The sequence below is a fragment of the Salmo salar genome, chromosome 19, assembly GCF_965601325.2.
Source record: "Salmo salar chromosome 19, fSalSal1, whole genome shotgun sequence".
In the NCBI taxonomy this organism is placed as follows: Eukaryota; Metazoa; Chordata; class Actinopteri; order Salmoniformes; family Salmonidae; genus Salmo; species Salmo salar.
Window position 1 is genome coordinate 43,935,956 of NC_138309.1, and position 17,157 is coordinate 43,953,112.

General features: G+C 44.1%; 1 protein-coding gene across 2 annotated transcripts in view; it reads right to left on the minus strand.

Annotated features, from left to right (window-relative positions):
* micu1 (mitochondrial calcium uptake 1) overlaps nt 1–17,157 on the minus strand; it is a 102,284-nt gene that overhangs the window by 56,298 nt on the left and 28,829 nt on the right. For both annotated transcript variants that reach the window (XM_082965741.1, XM_014157977.3), the window contains exons 4-5: nt 13,425–13,587; nt 5,612–5,655 (exon numbers count right to left, since the gene is read on the minus strand). In XM_082965741.1, the coding sequence (XP_082821867.1) occupies nt 5,612–5,655; nt 13,425–13,587 (207 nt within the window). The remainder of the gene's footprint in view (nt 1–5,611; nt 5,656–13,424; nt 13,588–17,157) is intronic.

Here is a 17,157-nt window from a genome sequence, read left to right on the forward strand (position 1 = left end):
AGTAGATTCCACAGCAGTTACATGAATAACAGCAATACATTACAATTACATGACATTATAACTGATGGTATGGTCACATGATATGAGGAGAGAGAAAGAGAGAGAGAGAGAGAGAGTACACTTGGACAGTGGAAGAATAAACTCAAGGGAACATTTGGTTTAGAAAACACAGGAGACCCAAGTAAAATGTGTTAAAGAGCAGTGAGTGAGCGCCCAAACATACTAAGAGCAGTGGGGAGCGCCCAAACATACTAAGAGCAGTGGGGGAGCGCCCAAACATACTAAGAGCAGTGGGGGGGCGCCCAAACATACTAAGAGCAGTGGGGGGGCGCCCCCAAACATACTAAGAGCAGTGGGGGGGCGCCCCAAACATACTAAGAGCAGTGGGGGAGCGCCCAAACATACTAAGAGCAGTGGGGGAGCGCCCAAACATACTAAGAGCAGTGGGGGAGCGCCCAAACATACTAAGAGCAGTGGGGAGCACCCAAACATACTAAGAGCAGTGGGGAGCACCCAAACATACTAAGAGCAGTGGGGGAGCACCCAACATACTAAGAGCAGTGGGGAGCACCCAAATATTAAAGAACAAACAATGGATAAATAAACAAATGTGAAAAAAATATGGTGAGGGATTTTAGCACGCACGAAAGAGACAGGAGAGGAGAACTGAACAACCATTTTCCAATGAATATTTTTTTAATAGATACTACTAGTACTCAAGCAGATTCCATTGTGATATTTTCCCCCTCAGACAAGGAGCCCCCACCACCCCCAACCATTCCCAATCTCCTCGTCTGAACCTTGGATTAGCATACTCTGACCATAAAACTGCCCTCGACTTAGGAGTTTCAGCTCGGGGAATTGTAGGTTACTGAAATTCTTACAATATTAATATTGCATCCCATTCCAGTGGAGTGGAGCGATTTCATAGGTTCTTGGCGAGGGAACGAGGGGAGGATGGAGGGAGGAAGGGGAAAGGAGGCTGGATAGAAAAGCAAGTGAAGTGTAATTCTGTTGCCAAGCCAGAGGACGCTATCAGGCGCGTTGGTGTGTGAGTGCTGTGTGTGCGCATCAAGGGACTATCATCCACAGCTAGCCATGCATCATGTGTAGACTACTGAATAGTACAGAGAGAGATATGCAAACAGAATGCCCAGAGATATAGGTGACATATCAGCTACATAGGGATCATCCATCTAGAATGTTCCATCTAGAACATTCCATTTCCAGTTGAAAGAGGGGGTTAGCTTGGTTAAACCCATCTCAACTCACTCTCTTATATATATATATATATATATTTTTTTTTTTTTTTTGATTGCTCATATACGCACACAAACTAAAGGAATAATGTTGATTGTCCCAAGAGCTTGGTGGTCCAATACAGTGATTGAGAGAGAGAGAGAGAATGAGGGTCTGTGGTGGCTAGGCAACCTAGTCTGAATGCTAAATTGCAATGGTGAGAGAAGAATTCAGACTGGTTAACTAGGACATTATAATGCCGTTTCATACCTCCAGCTGTTGGTATGGTCATTATAATGCCGTTTCATACCTCCAGCTGTGGGTATGGTCATTATAATGCCGTTTCATACCTCCAGCTGTTGGTATGGTCATTATAATGCCGTTTCATACCTCCAGCTGTTGGTATGGTCATTATAATGCCGTTTCATACCTCCAGCTGTTGGTATGGTGATTATAATGCCGTTTCATATCTCCAGCTGTTGGTATGGTCATTATAATGCCGTTTCATACCTCCAGCTCTTTGTTGGGACACTATTCCATTCATATATTGGGGTGCGTGTATTAAACAAATGATGGACCTAGTTCTGGACCAAAGAGCATGAATGTGCAAACATATTGTTATCGTCCTTTGTTGACTATTCATATTCAAATAGTGGTTAAATAGTATAATCTCGGTTTTGTTTGCTTATCTAAAATCAGTGCGGGGTTAGTGTCCTTGTCTGTGTAAACGTAAAGATGTGTGTGTATGGGGGTGTGTGTGTGTGTTTATTGAGCTGCAACACTTTTCTTTTATGCTCCTGCTTTGTGTCGCTATGGTTACATAGAAAACACCAGGGCTGCGTCCAAAAATGGCATCCTACACCCTTTATAGTGCACTACTTGTGACCAGGGCCCATAGGGAATAGGCTACCGTTTGGGACTCCCCCAGGGCACCTTCCATTCACCTTTACCGCATGAACAGAGATAAACACACAGTAGATATTGATCAACGAGCTGGGACACTGGCTTGTGTTTCCAATATATTGGATATCTGTCAGAGTCTGAGGGTTATTCAAATGACCTACTGACATCTGAATAGCCGGGGAGGGGGGAGGGAGACGGAGTGTAGGGAAGGGGGAGGAGAGAGGGAAGGAAAGGGTGCTCGTATAGAGAGGGGAGAGGGAAAGATGTAGGAGCGGGAGGGAGGGAGGGAGGGAAAGATGTAGGAGCGGGAGGGAGGGAGGGAGGGAGGGAGGGAGGGAGGGAGGGAGGGAGGGAGGGAGGAAATACTTTGCCGCCAACTCAACTCTTTAATCTGCGATTTGTGTCTTGACGGTTTACGAACACATTAGTGATAAAGAGAGTGAGGGAGGGAGAGAAAGTTTCATAGCACATGATTGATAGATAGCAGGGTGATTATTCATTGAGCCCCCTGGGGAACTGATGGGCCCCAATAACGAGGTTAAACGCATTATTACTATTCATGTACTAACAATCTGTTGATGAAAGAGAGGGAGGGATGGAGAGAGGGAGCAACAAGTGGGAGGGAGGGGAGGGAGGGGAGAGAGAAGGAGCAAGTTAGGGAGGGTCTGGGAATTGATTAATCCTCACTGGGACTGTATGATGTGTGGTGGGGATGGATGGTTACTCTGACAACTAATTAACCACTAATTACTGTGGCAGAAAAATTAACAGCTTCCGTTGTCTCCACATAGTAGATCAATGAAGACGTATTGTATGACTGGAAGAGATCTACCAACAGGCATTATATAAAGGGACCCAAACCAGAGCAAAACTAAAGGGAGGGCTTGGAATTCAACATGGGGTTCTCTCTGGATCAAAATGGGGCTTAGGTGGTAGGCGTGGCAAGGGCGTGGCAGTAGGCACGTTCGCCGGCCAAAATCTTTTAGATGCTGCAGACAAAATGTTGCTGTTTTAAAGCTAATTTCCTGCTATTCTACACATTTTGCCATGGCTTATGTGACTCAAAATGGGGGCCACGTGCCATGACAAAAATACTCCTGAAAAGCATCATTTTGGAGAACGAGACTCTCTCGGTCTAAAGTTTTATTTTGGTGATTGTTAGTTCGAATATCTTTTTTTAACGTTTTTTTTTTATGTATAGGTCCATTATCTTGTCTACATACTTTATATCTGGTATTAGTCTTAAGTTTAATCTTCACTAAAATATATGGATTTAAAAAAAAATATATATATTGTTTGGACTTACAGTAGGCAGCCCGCCCCAAACCTTTTCTGTGCAGAAAAAACCCTGGAGAAAGAATAAGAAAGGTGACAAGGATGGGTGTAGGTAGCTTATCTAGGACCCTAACGTTGTTCTCTTATCTAGTCTAGGTCCATTACTCTGGTCCAAGGTCCACTTGTCAGCCTATAAAGTATCACTAAATAGACCATTATGGTCTGGTAGGCAGGTCCACTAGTTGAGTCTCTTAATGATTAAGTGTTACACAGTTAACTATGCGTGGAGCAATAGCTGTTCTTTCAGACACAGAGCAAGGCAAGGATGACATTGGAACTTGTTCAGAGCGCGAGTGAATCAGAGAATCAGAGCGCCGCGAGCGAATCAGAGCGCCGCGAGCGAATCAGAGTTATTAGTGAATCAGAGTTATTAGTGAATAGTGAATCAGAGTTATTAGTGAATAGTGAATCAGAGTTATTAGTGAATCAGCGTTATTAGTGAATCAGCGTTATTAGTGAATCAGCGTTATTAGTGAATCAGAGTTATTAGTGAATCAGAGTTATTAGTGAATCAGAGTTATTAGTGAATCAGAGTTATTAGTGAATCAGAGTTAGTGAATCAGAGTTAGTGAATCAGAGTTAGTGAATCAGAGTTGTGTACTCTGCCAGAGGAGAGAAGACCGGTGCTAGGGACTTGGTGATACCGGAACAGAGATGTGGTACTCTCTTCAAAGTGCTTATTAGTGATGGACGTCATGTCATGGGAGTAGTTGGTGGTTCTTTAACAGAGCCTTCAAATGGGAGGTTTTGGGCTTCGCTATTATCCCTTCTGTCTGTCTGAGGATAGGCGGGAGGTGCTGTAGTCAAGACAGGAACAGGGTTTGGTACAGCCTGCTCTCCACATCTCCCTCGTCCCTTCCTCCTCAAAGCCTGCTCCCCACATCTCCCTCGTCCCTTCCTCCTCAAAGCCTGCTCCCCACATCTCCCTCGTCCCTTCCTCCTCAAAGCCTGCTCCCCACATCTCCCTCGTCCCTTCCTCCTCAAAGCCTGCTCCCCACATCTCCCTCGTCCCTTCCTCCTCAAAGCCTGCTCCCCACATCTCCCTCGTCCCTTCCTCCTCAAAGCCTGCTCCCCACATCTCCCTCGTCCCTTCCTCCTCAAAGCCTGCTCCCCACATCTCCCTCGTCCCTTCCTCCTCAAAGCCTGCTCCCCACATCTCCCTCGTCCCTTCCTCCTCAAAGCCTGCTCCCCACATTAGGTTAGTAGTGGATGGGCCTGGAGCTGAGATTGTGGATATTGGCTGTAACAGCGTTTATCTGCCAATTCTGGCTTCTCTTCATCATATTAGTTCAGGATCTGGAGTGTCTAACTCACAAGCAGCAGCATCTTCGCAATTAGACCACATTTGATGCTGCCGTTTATACACCCTTATAACCTTAACCTGCTTATTAACCTTCTTGTAGACCTGATAAGACTGTGGTATTTAAGAAAAATAAAGTAGTCCTGCACTTAAAAAGTAGCTTCAAAGAGCTTTTATTTTGCAAATGTTATCTGAGCTGTGATCTTTTCGTCCTTCTCGTCCTGTACTCCAGTGTTCCCTAATCATGGTCCTGGGGACCCAAAACACCACACACACCTTATAACACCAATCAACTCAAAGCTTTTGATTTGAATCAGGTGTATGAGGCCAAACCAAAATGTGCATCCTTTAGGTGCCCGGGACCAGGATTAAGAAACACCGCTCTAGAGAGTGATAGGTTATAAAAACAACTGTTGAATCTCATGATGAAATATATTCCACCTCGATAAACCCCCCCCTCTTCCCCGTTGCAATTAAGACTAACGCAGTTCCATGGTTATCCACTTAGGATTACTCTCTCACACTTCACTCTCACAGTCTGAAAAGAGAGGTGGAATGAGGGTTTTATGAAACCAGGCGGTGCATCCCAAATGGAAACCTGTTCCCTTATAGATCACACTAGTTTTGTCAAGAGCCCTATGGGTCATGATATGGCATAGGGTGTCATTTGGGACACACCCCCAGGTAATGAAAGATATGTAAGAGCTGGTACTTCAACAAGAGAGATGGGTAGGTACCCTTTCTCATCGCCCACCCGGGCTGCCATCCTTCCCTTTGGCCATGGCCTGCTGCCCGCCCGCCCACACACCCACCCACGCTCTCATCACTGCTTACCTTTCCATCATATCGCTTCACCTGGAACTGATCCAGCCCCAGGTCTGTGTGAGAGAGAGAGGTATGGAGACAGAGACAAAGATTGAGAGAGTTATGGAGAAAGAGGGGAGAGAGAGAGACAGAGACAGAGAAAAGGAGAAAAAAAATGCACTGTTAATGTTTATAAAATTACAAATACATCAAGAGACAGATCGAGTTACGACTACATTACATAAGCATTTACAAACGAGTCCGTCTGCCAAGCAGAGCATAGTGTATACATACAGTAGGACCTAGGTCCCAAATGGCACCCTATTCCCTAAAATAGCCCAAAGGTTTCTGGTCAAAAGCACTATGTAGGGAATAGGCTGTCATTTGGGATACATAAGACTTCAGCGGCCATTTAAATGTATTTCTAGAGTGACGTGACACAGATTAATAATCACCAATAACAACCCAGTTTCCAGAAAGCTCTCATATACACTCAGACAGCAATCAGCATTGATTCATCTGTTCATTAATCATCAACGAGAGTTGACTTGGAAAAATAACACGGATTTAAAATGTTACTGGATGCAGATTCTGCTGGGTATTTTTATTTATTGATTTTTGGCCAAAATTTGGAAACAAGTGTTTTAATTAATAGTTATAAATCCTCTGGGAATACAATGTTAATCTTGATGTAATGATTTTACACAAATAAATTATATTCTATTTAACTCATGACGCTGTCATGCAATGCTAGAAGAAATGGCTATTAACACATTCAGTAGGAGACCCCAAGGCCACCCTGGGTTTAAACCGCCCGCACCACCCTGGGTTTAAACCGCCCGCACCACCCTGGGTTTAAACCGCCCGCACCACCCTGGGTTTAAACCACATCCTTGAGGACTCTGGGAGTATGGGTTAAACCGCCTGCACCATCCTGGGTTAAAACCGCCCGCACCACCCTGGGTTTAAACCACATCCTTGAGGACTCTGGGAGTATGGGTTAAACCGCCTGCACCATCCTGGGTTAAAACCGCCCGCACCATCCTGGGTTTAAACCAGACTTTAAGCACATCCTTAAAGACAGAACTCTGGGAGTATGCAATTGAGATTCTCCCTAGATTGATGAATTAGTGAGGTGTGGTCTGTCGCACGAAATCAATGTCATTATGCTACAACAGTACTATACTGGAACACAATGAATAATGGAACGGACAGAATGACTGACTGTCAGCTGGATCAATGAATAATGGAACGGACAGAATGACTGACTGTCAGCTGGATCAATGAATAATGGAACGGACAGAATGACTGACTGTCAGCTGGATCAATGAATAATGGAACGGACAGAATGACTGACTGTCAGCTGGATCAATGAATAATGGAACGGACAGAATGACTGACTGTCAGCTGGATCAATGAATAATGGAACGGACAGAATGACTGACTGTCAGCTGGATCAATGAATAATGGAACGGACAGAATGACTGACTGTCAGCTGGATCATCTTTTTCCTGGATGTAGATAACTAGTGGGTATGAGTCCTCACTCCTACCCCTGTCCCTCTTTTTCCTGGATGTAGATAACTAGTGGGTATGAGTCCTAATTCTGCCCTGCATTGTTTGGAGTTTTGCATTGTACACAAAGTATATTTTAGGGTGTTTGTCCCGTTTTGTGAGTTCTGTTGGTGAGCGTTGGCGGTATTTATTAGAGAGGGGTAAAGATAAAGATTTTGTTTGGGCATCAGGCAGGTAGTAACCATGACGAAAGGAAAAAATAAAAATAAATAAAATAAAGAGTAGAATAGAGAGTGTACCACTACCAGACCCACACACATCAGCAGAAGAGACTGCCTAGAGTGTAACCTGTTTACCAGAAAGCCAGTGGCGAGAAAAGAGAAGACACCATATAAACCCACGTCACAGCACAGGGGTAACCCCACCAATAATACCTCATACAATAATAAAGGCAGAGCAATTGAACGGCAACTTCATAGAAACAATTTACAAGAAAGAACCCAGTCAGAGGATTTGCAATAATCTGTATTATCTTCCAGTGGAGGAGTGTAGAGGGTATGAAGGTGGGGGGTGTTTATAAATAAAACAAAGGCCTTAAAAAAGTCCACAATCTTCTGGGCCACATGTCATTATTACACCCCACCTCAATTACAGTTCAACTAACAATACACAGCAAGCAACCTCCCTTTTAACTAAAATGTCCACCCAAATACTTCTGGCAGGGCAATAATAGTCCAGCTCTAATGAACATCAACAGGAAGTGCATTTGCAAAATAGAAAGTCTGCTGCAGCGTAAAGCACTGGAATGACAGAGGAAAGAGAAAGAGATTTCGCCACAAGCGGACCCCAGACCTTTTTTGGAACACCAATATTTTTGTCTTACTGAGTCTCCCCCTCCCACTGCACCCCCCTCCCACTCTCGCTGCGCCCCTCTGCCCCTAAACTAAACGCATTCGGCATGTCGAATTGTATGTTCCTTTTGATGGCATAGAATGCCCTTCTTGCCTCGTTTCTCAGCTCGTTCACAGCTTTGTGGAAGTTTCCTGTAGCGCTGATGTATAGTTTGTGTGCTCTAGATCAACGGTGTCTAGACAGAATATGTATTTGTTGTCTTGGCTACTGGACCTTTTTTGGAACACCATTATTTTTGTCTTACTGCGATTCACTGTCACGTGCCCCCTCTCTCACCACGCGCCCCCCTCCCTCCCTCCGCGTCCCCCTCCCTCCTCGCCGCGTGCCCCCTCGCTGATTAAATTACTTTAAGGGGTGTAATTTTAACAAAAATATGTTTTTAGAGCTCAGTGCTAATATTAATCTTAACCTAGGACATTACGTATCACATCATTTGTGTGCTCTGTTATTTTTCTGTGGGATCATTTATAAGTAAACAAATAAAAAAACGGTAGAAAACTGAAGCAGAACTCCACTGACCCACCTTCTCTTCTGAAATCTAATTTAAAACCTTTCAAAAAAAGGAAACTAGTTATTGGTTAAGATCCAGTCTCAGTCCAGTGGATCTATTTCAACCAGATTACATAATTACCAGAGGAGGCTGATGGGAGGAGCTATAAGAGGACGGGCTCAGCTTACTGGCTGGAATGGAATTAATAGAATGGAGTCCAGTGGTTTCCATTGGTTGGATACTGTTCCATTGATTCCATTCCAATCCAAAGTGTAATAAATAGAGCGTTTAAGGAAGCATTTATCCAGGGGCTAGAGAAACCAGTCAGCCAGAACACAACAAAGGACAGTCTATTTACCAGGGGGCAGTCAGTCAGTGAACATTGAATAAAATACAGTCAGTCAGCCAGCCAGAGTGGTATTATTAGGCTATATACACCAACAGTATATGCACTGTAATCTCCCCTCCTCCTCTCTCCTGTACTGCACTGTACTCTCCCCTCCTCCTCTACTGCACTGTAGTGACATTAGGTCTGACTGAGAGCCGGCTAGGTGCCGAGAGAGATGAGAGGTGTGAGGTAAATGTGCTGCAATCTCTCCCCTTCTCTGCAATCTCTCCCCTTCACTGCAATCTCTCCCCTTCACTGCAATCTCTCCCCTTCACTGCAATCTCTCCCCTTCACTGCAATCTCTCCCTCTCCCCTCTCTGCAATCTCTCTCTCGTAGAATCTGACTGTGGGTGGTGGCGAGAGCGAGAGATGAGTGGCCTGGCTGTGGGTCAAATGCACTACAAATCACTCCCTCCCTCTCCACTTCTCTCCCTCCCTCTCCCCCTCTAATACAGTGAAGCTCAGGTCAGCATTATTACTGTAATAACAGAATCAGAAAGAGGGGGAAGAACAGAAGTGAGAGGGAGGCAATGGAAGGACCCTCCTAACCAGGCCCAGGCCAGTCTTCAAGAAAGCTAGTAAATACTACCAGGTTACTTTTCATGCTTCCGAGCAAACTAAGTGGCAGGGCTGGATTAAGGACTGGGAAGCAGCTAGCAGGCTAAAACTATCCAACACTGGAACTCTTCCAAGTCAAGGTAAGCTTTCGCTTGTATTAATTTATTGCCACCGGGACCCACCGAAGTAACTGCTAAACTGCTTGCTGTACACTGTACTGCGTGATTGTAGTGGGTTTACTAACGCATTAATTCTAGTAGATTCCCCAGCAAGAAAATGGAACAAGAGGTAATATATTTATATTTCTCCTTTATTTAACCAGGTAGGCCAGTTGAGAACAAGTTCTCATTTACAACTGCGACCTGGCCAAGATAAAGCAATGCAGTGTGACAAGAACAACACAGATGAGTGCTAAGGTGTGACAAACCTAACTAAGACCACATTAGCCCTCACACACAACTGGGGCTAGCCTGAGGTAACCTATAGAAGAAGTAAAAAGACACCTGACTGGAGTCCCCACATCAGTTTCAGGGGAAACAATAGTTAGGTTTCTAAATACTGAGTCCCTAAAAAGAACGGAAACATCCGCTTTCTGCCGACCCTGCCTGAGAGTAGCCTGTAGGTTAAACACAGCTATGATTTCAACCACACAGCAGCTCTCTGCTCACTCAACAACATATCTGCTCTGTGGCAACACTAGACAAGGCATTCTGCAGCACTACAACAATGTGTCATGATTCATTCTCTAGTTCCATGAGATGGAGATCAATAAAACAGATAAACAAGTATGGTGCAGATGGCTGAGACACACACACACACACACAGTATACCAAAACATATGTACTTTTTCAATACGAGAACATCTTTTTTTAAAAACGGTTCAGAACTCGAATTGTTACTTTCGGTACTTCTGTCAAACGCGCCTCACGTCACAGACTTGATCTTCTGTCAATCAGTAGATCTATCAACACAGCCAATGAATCCCCGTGTAGCCTGAGAGGGCCGAGCCTGTTCCGCCCCGGGTTTACTTACTCATCGCTAGCTCTACCCTGTCCGGAGTCACCATTTATGCTGCACAGAAGTTAAACACACTTGAATAATGAAATACAGCATGTAAAAATGTTGAAACTGTTAATTACTGTTCGCAAAACAATGTCCATTACAGGCTACAACACTTTACAATGCAAGAAGATACAGCTTTGTAGACCAAGTTACTACAACTGAAGCTAACATCAACTCACTACCATAGGACATTTTTTGTGATACTTATTTTAACATAAGCATAAAATAACCATAATGCTAAATATTGCGGTCACCAAAAACTTTATCATTTAATTTAGTTGCCAGCCTCACGTCTGTCCCAGTCAAGAGCAAAAGTCTCAAACTGACTGTGTTCCCACATATGCTGAGCACTTGTTGGCTGCTTCTCCTTCTCTCTGCCGTCCAACTCATCCCAAACCATCTCAATTGGGTTGAGGTCGGGTGATTGTGGAGGCCAGGTTATCTGATGCAGCACTCCATCACTCTCCTTCTTGGTCAAATAGCCCTTACACAGCCTGGAGGTGTGTTGGGTCATTGTCCTGTTGAAAAACAAATGGATAGTCCCACTAAGCCCAAGGCAGATGGGATGGCGTATCGCTGCAGAATGCTGTGGTAGCCATGCTGGGTAAGTGTGCCTTGAATTCTAAATAAAATCACTGACAGTGTCACCAGCAAAGCACCCCCACACCATAACACCTCCCCCTCCATGCTTCACGGTGGGAACCACATGCAGAGATCATCCGTTCACAGTTGAAGTGAGAAGATCACATACACCTTAGCCAAATGCATTTCAACTCAGTTTCACAATTCCTGACATTCAATCCTCGTGAAAATTCCCTGTCTTAGGTCAGTTAGGATCACCACTTTAATTTAAGAATGTGAAATGTCAGAATAATAGTAGAGAATTATTTATTTCAGCTTTTATTTCTTTCATCACATTCCCAGTAGGTCAGAAGTTTACATGCACTCAATTAGTATTTGGTAGCATTGCCTTGAAATGGTTTAACTTGGGTCAAACGTTTTGGGCAGCCTTCCACAAGCTTCCCACAATAAGTTGGGTGAATTTTGGCCCATTCCTCCTGACAGAGCTGGTGTAACTGGGTCAGGTTTGTAGGCCTCCTTGCTCGCACACGATTTTTCAGTTCTAGCCACAAATGTTCTATTGGATTGAGGTCAGGACTTTGTGATGGTCACTCCTGCAGCAAAAGCACCCCCACAACATGATGCTGCCACCCCCGTGCTTCACGGTTGGGATGGTGTTCTTCGGCTTGCAAGCCTCCCCCTTTTTCCTCCAAACGAGGTCAGAGGACATTTCTCCAAAAAGTACAATCTTTGTCCCCATGTGCAGTTGCAAACCGTAGTCTGGCTTTTTTATGGCGGTTTTGGAGCAGTGGCTTCTTCCTTGCTGAGCGGCCTGTCAGGTTATGTCGATATAGGACTTGTTTTACTGTGGATATAGATACTTTTGTACCCATTTCCTCCGTCATCTTCACAAGGTCCTTTGCTGTTGTTCTGGGATTGATTTGCACTTTTCGCACCAAAGTACGTTCATCTCTAGGAGACAGAATGAGTCTCCTTCCTGAGCGGTATGATGGTGTTTATACTTGCATAATATTGCTGTACAGATGAACATGGTACCTACAGGCATTTGAAAATTGCTCCCAAGGATGAACCAGACTTGTGGAGGTCTACAATTTGTTCTCAGGTCTTGGCTGATTTCTTTTGATTTTCCCAAATCACCTTATACCACCCACCACTGCGACCTGTATGCTCTAGTCGGCTGGTACTCGCTACATATTCGTCGCCCGACCCACTGGCTCCAGGTCATCTATAAGTCTACGCTAGATAAAGCTCCGCCTTAGTTCACTGGTCACGATAACAACACCCACCCGTAGCACACGTTCCAGCAGGTATATCTCAATTTTCCAAGCTGTTTAAAGGCAGTCAACTTAGTGTATGTAAACTTCTGACTTCAACTGTACCTACTCTGCATCTCAAAGACAGCGGTTGGAATCCAAAATATTAAAATCTGGACAAATTTCCACCGGTCTAATGTCCATTCCTCGTATTTCTTGGCCCAAGCAAGTCTCTTCTTATTGGTGTCCTTTAGTAGTGGTTTCTTTGCAGCAATTCGAACACGAAGGCCCGATTGACGCAGTCTTCTCTGAACAGTTGATGTTGAGATGTGTCTGTTACTTGAACTCTGTGAAGCATTTATTTGGGCTGCAATTTCTGAGGCAGAGATAACTCTGGGTCCTCCTTTCCTGTGTCGGTCCTCATGAGAGCCAGTTTCATCATACCGCTTCAGGGTTTTTGAGACTGCACTTGAAGAAACTTTTAAGTTCATGACATTTTCCGGATTGACTGACTTTCATGTCTTAAAGTAATGATGGACTGTCGTTTCTCTTTGCTTATTTGAGCTGTTCTTGACAGAATATTTTACCAAATAGGGCTATCTTCTGTACACCACCCCTACCTTGTCACAACACAACTGATTGGCGCAAACGCAATAAGGAAAAAAATTCCACAAATAAATTTAACAAGGCACACCTGTTAATTGAAATGCATTCCAGGTGACTACCTCATGAAGCTGGTTGAGAGAAAGCCAAGAGTGTGCAAAGCTGTCATCAAGGCAAAGGGTGGCTACTTTGAAGAACCTCAAATTTAAACCATATTTTGATTTGTTTAACACTTTTTTTGGGGTTACTACATGATTCCATATGTGTTTTTTTCATCGGTTTGATGTCTTCACTATTATTCTACAATGTAGAAAATATTAAAAATTAAGAAAAAGCCTTGAATGAGTAGGTGTGTCCAACCTTTTGACTGGTACTGTATGTATTATACACACACACACACACACACATTTTACTTCCTTTTGCTCCCCAATTTCATGATACCCAAATGGGAGTTAAGATCTTGTCTCAACTTTAGACTTACTCTCTGGCTGTTTCTCGTTGGGGGTGATGGAGCGGACAAAGTCCTGTGGAGTCATGTAGACCTCTGCATCTCCCTGCTCACTGATGATCTTCAGCGTGGCGAAGTAACGGAAGATCTTGTCTGGAGTGGAGTAGGCTCTTATCCTATTCTCATACTCCATCACCTGGTGAGGGGGAGAGAGAGAAGAGAGGGAGAGGGGCACTGTCAGTAGGGCTGGGCGCTATATCAAATTAATTTGAAGACATCACGCTGAAGCGCATATATATATATATATATATATATATATTTATTTTGGAGTCGTTTATGTCTCCTTCGCTCCTTCTGCTGTGACTGTGCATACCCTTTATAGAAATGTTTGTGGTCATACACACATCCTTAAAAACCATAGGTGCTGGGCTAATTAAGAATACTAGTATATGTAACTGATGTGAAATGGCTAGTTAGTTAGCAGTGGTGTGCGCTAATAGCATTTCAAATCGGTGACGTGTCACTTGCTCTGAGACTTGAAGTAGGGTTTCCCCTTGCGTTGCAAGGGCCGCGGCTTTTGTGGCGCGATGGGTAACGATGCTTCGTGGGGTGTCAGTTGTTGATGTGTGCAAGGGTCCCTGGTTCGAGCCCAGGTTGGGGCGAAGAGAGGGACGGAACCTACACTGTTACATATAGAACAACAACAACATTTCCATCTGGATCAGTGGGCCTTGTTCTATACTGTTCCCATTTACACTCACACCAAGCACCTCACAACAAACTACTTCCTCTGACAAGCGGCTTACACTCGCCATTTTCATTTGAGGTTTGGGCCAACGGAATCAAGCATATGGACAAACACATTGAGACATTATTTTACTGTAACGAAGGAGAAGTTAACCTTTTTATTTCCCAACTGCGAGCAGAGCAGACACAACTAAAACAGGAGTACGATTCTGGAGGAAAACATTTTTTTTTTAAATTGCTCAGCTTGTCACACGCTACATTACCACAAACCACTATCAGCATTTTAGCCAAAGACTGTTATATTAGATGTCTAGTCTGTTTTATAAATGTGCAATGAGCATAAAACAACCCGTTCTCATTGTGAGAAATATGGTAAGCTACTTGATTTCAACAAGTGAAAAAGTGGACACGCTGTTCAAACAGTTGGAGACAGACAGAAGGTTGTGTTCATAACAGTTCAATTTATGTAGTTCTGTCTTTGTTCTTGTCTATTGAAGTTCTGTACAGTGTTTCATGTGGACCCCAGGAAGAGTAGCTGCTGCTTTTGCAACAGCTAATGGGGATCCTAATAAAATACCAAAACTGTTCTACTTTGTAAGCTAGCAAATAGATCCAAGTTGGCTAAAGTTGAAATATAAAACATCAGCAGGCTACTCTAGCACTTGGGCTTGAGATATTGTTGATGAGACCTGTGTTAATGTTCTATAATGGCTGCTACCAGAAGTTGGTCATTATTCATGAAATGTGCATTATACTTTGTTCTGGTTACATTTGAAATAAAAAGGGCTTTTATAAAAACAGACTTGAAAGCCAGATCAGTGATTACTGCAACAAACAAAAAAATAGCAGGTTAAACTATTTTGATAAAAATAATACAATTATTAGTGAGTCTTACATTTAGCCTAATTATATATTATAATTATACACTGCTCAAAAAAAATTAAGGGAACACTTAAACAACACATCCTAGATCTGAATGAAAGAAATAATCTTATTAAATACTTTTTTCTTTACATAGTTGAATGTGCTGACAACAAAATCACACAAAAATAATCAATGGAAATCCAATTTATCAACCCATGGAGGTCTGGATTTGGAGTCACACTCAAAATTAAAGTGGAAAACCACACTACAGGCTGATCCAACTTTGATGTCATGTCCTTAATACAAGTCACAATGAGGCTCAGTAGTGTGTGTGTGGCCTCCACGTGCCTGTATGACCTCCCTACAACGCCTGGGCATGCTCCTGATGAGGTGGAGGATGGTCTCCTGAGGGATCTCCTCCCAGACCTGGACTAAAGCATCTGCGAACTCCTGGACAGTCTGTGGTGCAACATGGCGTTGGTGGATGGAGCGAGACATGATGTCCCAGATGTGCTCAATTGGATTCAGGTCTGGGGAACGGGCGGGCCAGTCCATAGCATCAATGCCTTCCTCTTGCAGGAACTGCTGACACACTCCAGCCACATGAGGTCTAGCATTGTCTTGCATTAGGAGGAACCCAGGGCCAACGGCACCAGCATATGGTCTCACAAGGGGTCTGAGGATCTCATCTCGGTACCTAATGGCAGTCAGGCTACCTCTGGCGAGCACATGGAGGGCTGTGCGGCCCCCCAAAGAAATGCCACCCCACACCATGACTGACCCACCGCCAAACCGGTCATGCTGGAGGATGTTGCAGGCAGCAGAACGTTCTCCACGGCGTCTCCAGACTCTGTCACGTCTGTCACGTGTTCAGTGTGAACCTGCTTTCATCTGTGAAGAGCACAGGGCGCCAGTGGCGAATTTGCCAATCTTGGTGTTCTCTGGCAAATGCCAAACGTCCTGCACGGTGTTGGGCTGTAAGCACAACCCCCACCTGTGGATGTCGGGCCCTCATACCACCCTCATGGAGTCTGTTTCTGACCGTTTGACCGTTTGTGGCCTGCTGGAGGTCATTTTGCAGGGCTCTGGCAGTGCTTCTCCTGCTTCTCCTTGCACAAAGGCGGAGGTAGCGGTCCTGCTGCTGGGTTGTTGCCCTCCTACGGCCTCCTCCACGTCTCCTGATGTACTGGCCTGTCTCCTGGTAGCGCCTCCATGCTCTGGACACTACGCTGACAGACACAGCAAACCTTCTTGCCACAGCTCGCATTGATGTGTCATCCTGGATGAGCTGCACTACCTGAGCCACTTGTGTGGGTTGTAGACTCCGTCTCATGCTACCACTAGAGTGAAAGCACCGCCAGCATTCAAAAGTGACCAAAACATCAGCCAGGAAGCATAGGAACTGAGAAGTGGTCTGTGGTCCCCACCTGCAGAACCACTCCTTTATTGGGGGTGTCTTCCTAATTGCCTATAATTTCCACCTGTTGTCTATTCCATTTGCACAACAGCATGTGAAATTTATTGTCAATCAGTGTTGCTTCTTAAGTGGACAGTTTGATTTCACAGAAGTGTGATTGACTTGGAGTTACATTGTGTTGTTTAAGTGTTCCCTTTATTTTTTTGAGCAGTGTATATTGTGAATTGCACAAGAGCAAGAGAGATAGAGGAAATAAACAGAATGCTTTTCCACAACAACACATCTACCCCATCGAACATCTTATCTCCTCATCAGCCATTATCAAACCCGCACTCATGTTAGCAGCCTTTAAATGTGTCATTTCAGGGTGTCCAATCAGAAAATGCATCTTATGACCAATGGGTAAACCAGTCTTATTGGAATGTTTATCCTTGCAGGATGGCCAAAATTAGGGTGACTAAAATCAATGGAGGCCAGAGGGAATAAATAAATAAATAAATAAATTAAGGTCAGAATCAGGAAAATAGTATCGAGTCAAATAAAATGTTATTAGTCATATACACCGAATACAACAGGTGTAGACCTTACAGTGAAATGCTTAATACAACAGGTGTAGGTAGACCTTACAGTGAAATGCTTACTTACAAGCCCTTAACCAACAATGCAGTTTAAAGGCTATATACACAGGGTGTTATGGTACAGAGTCAATGTGTGGGTGATTCTGTGTAAGATGTAAGG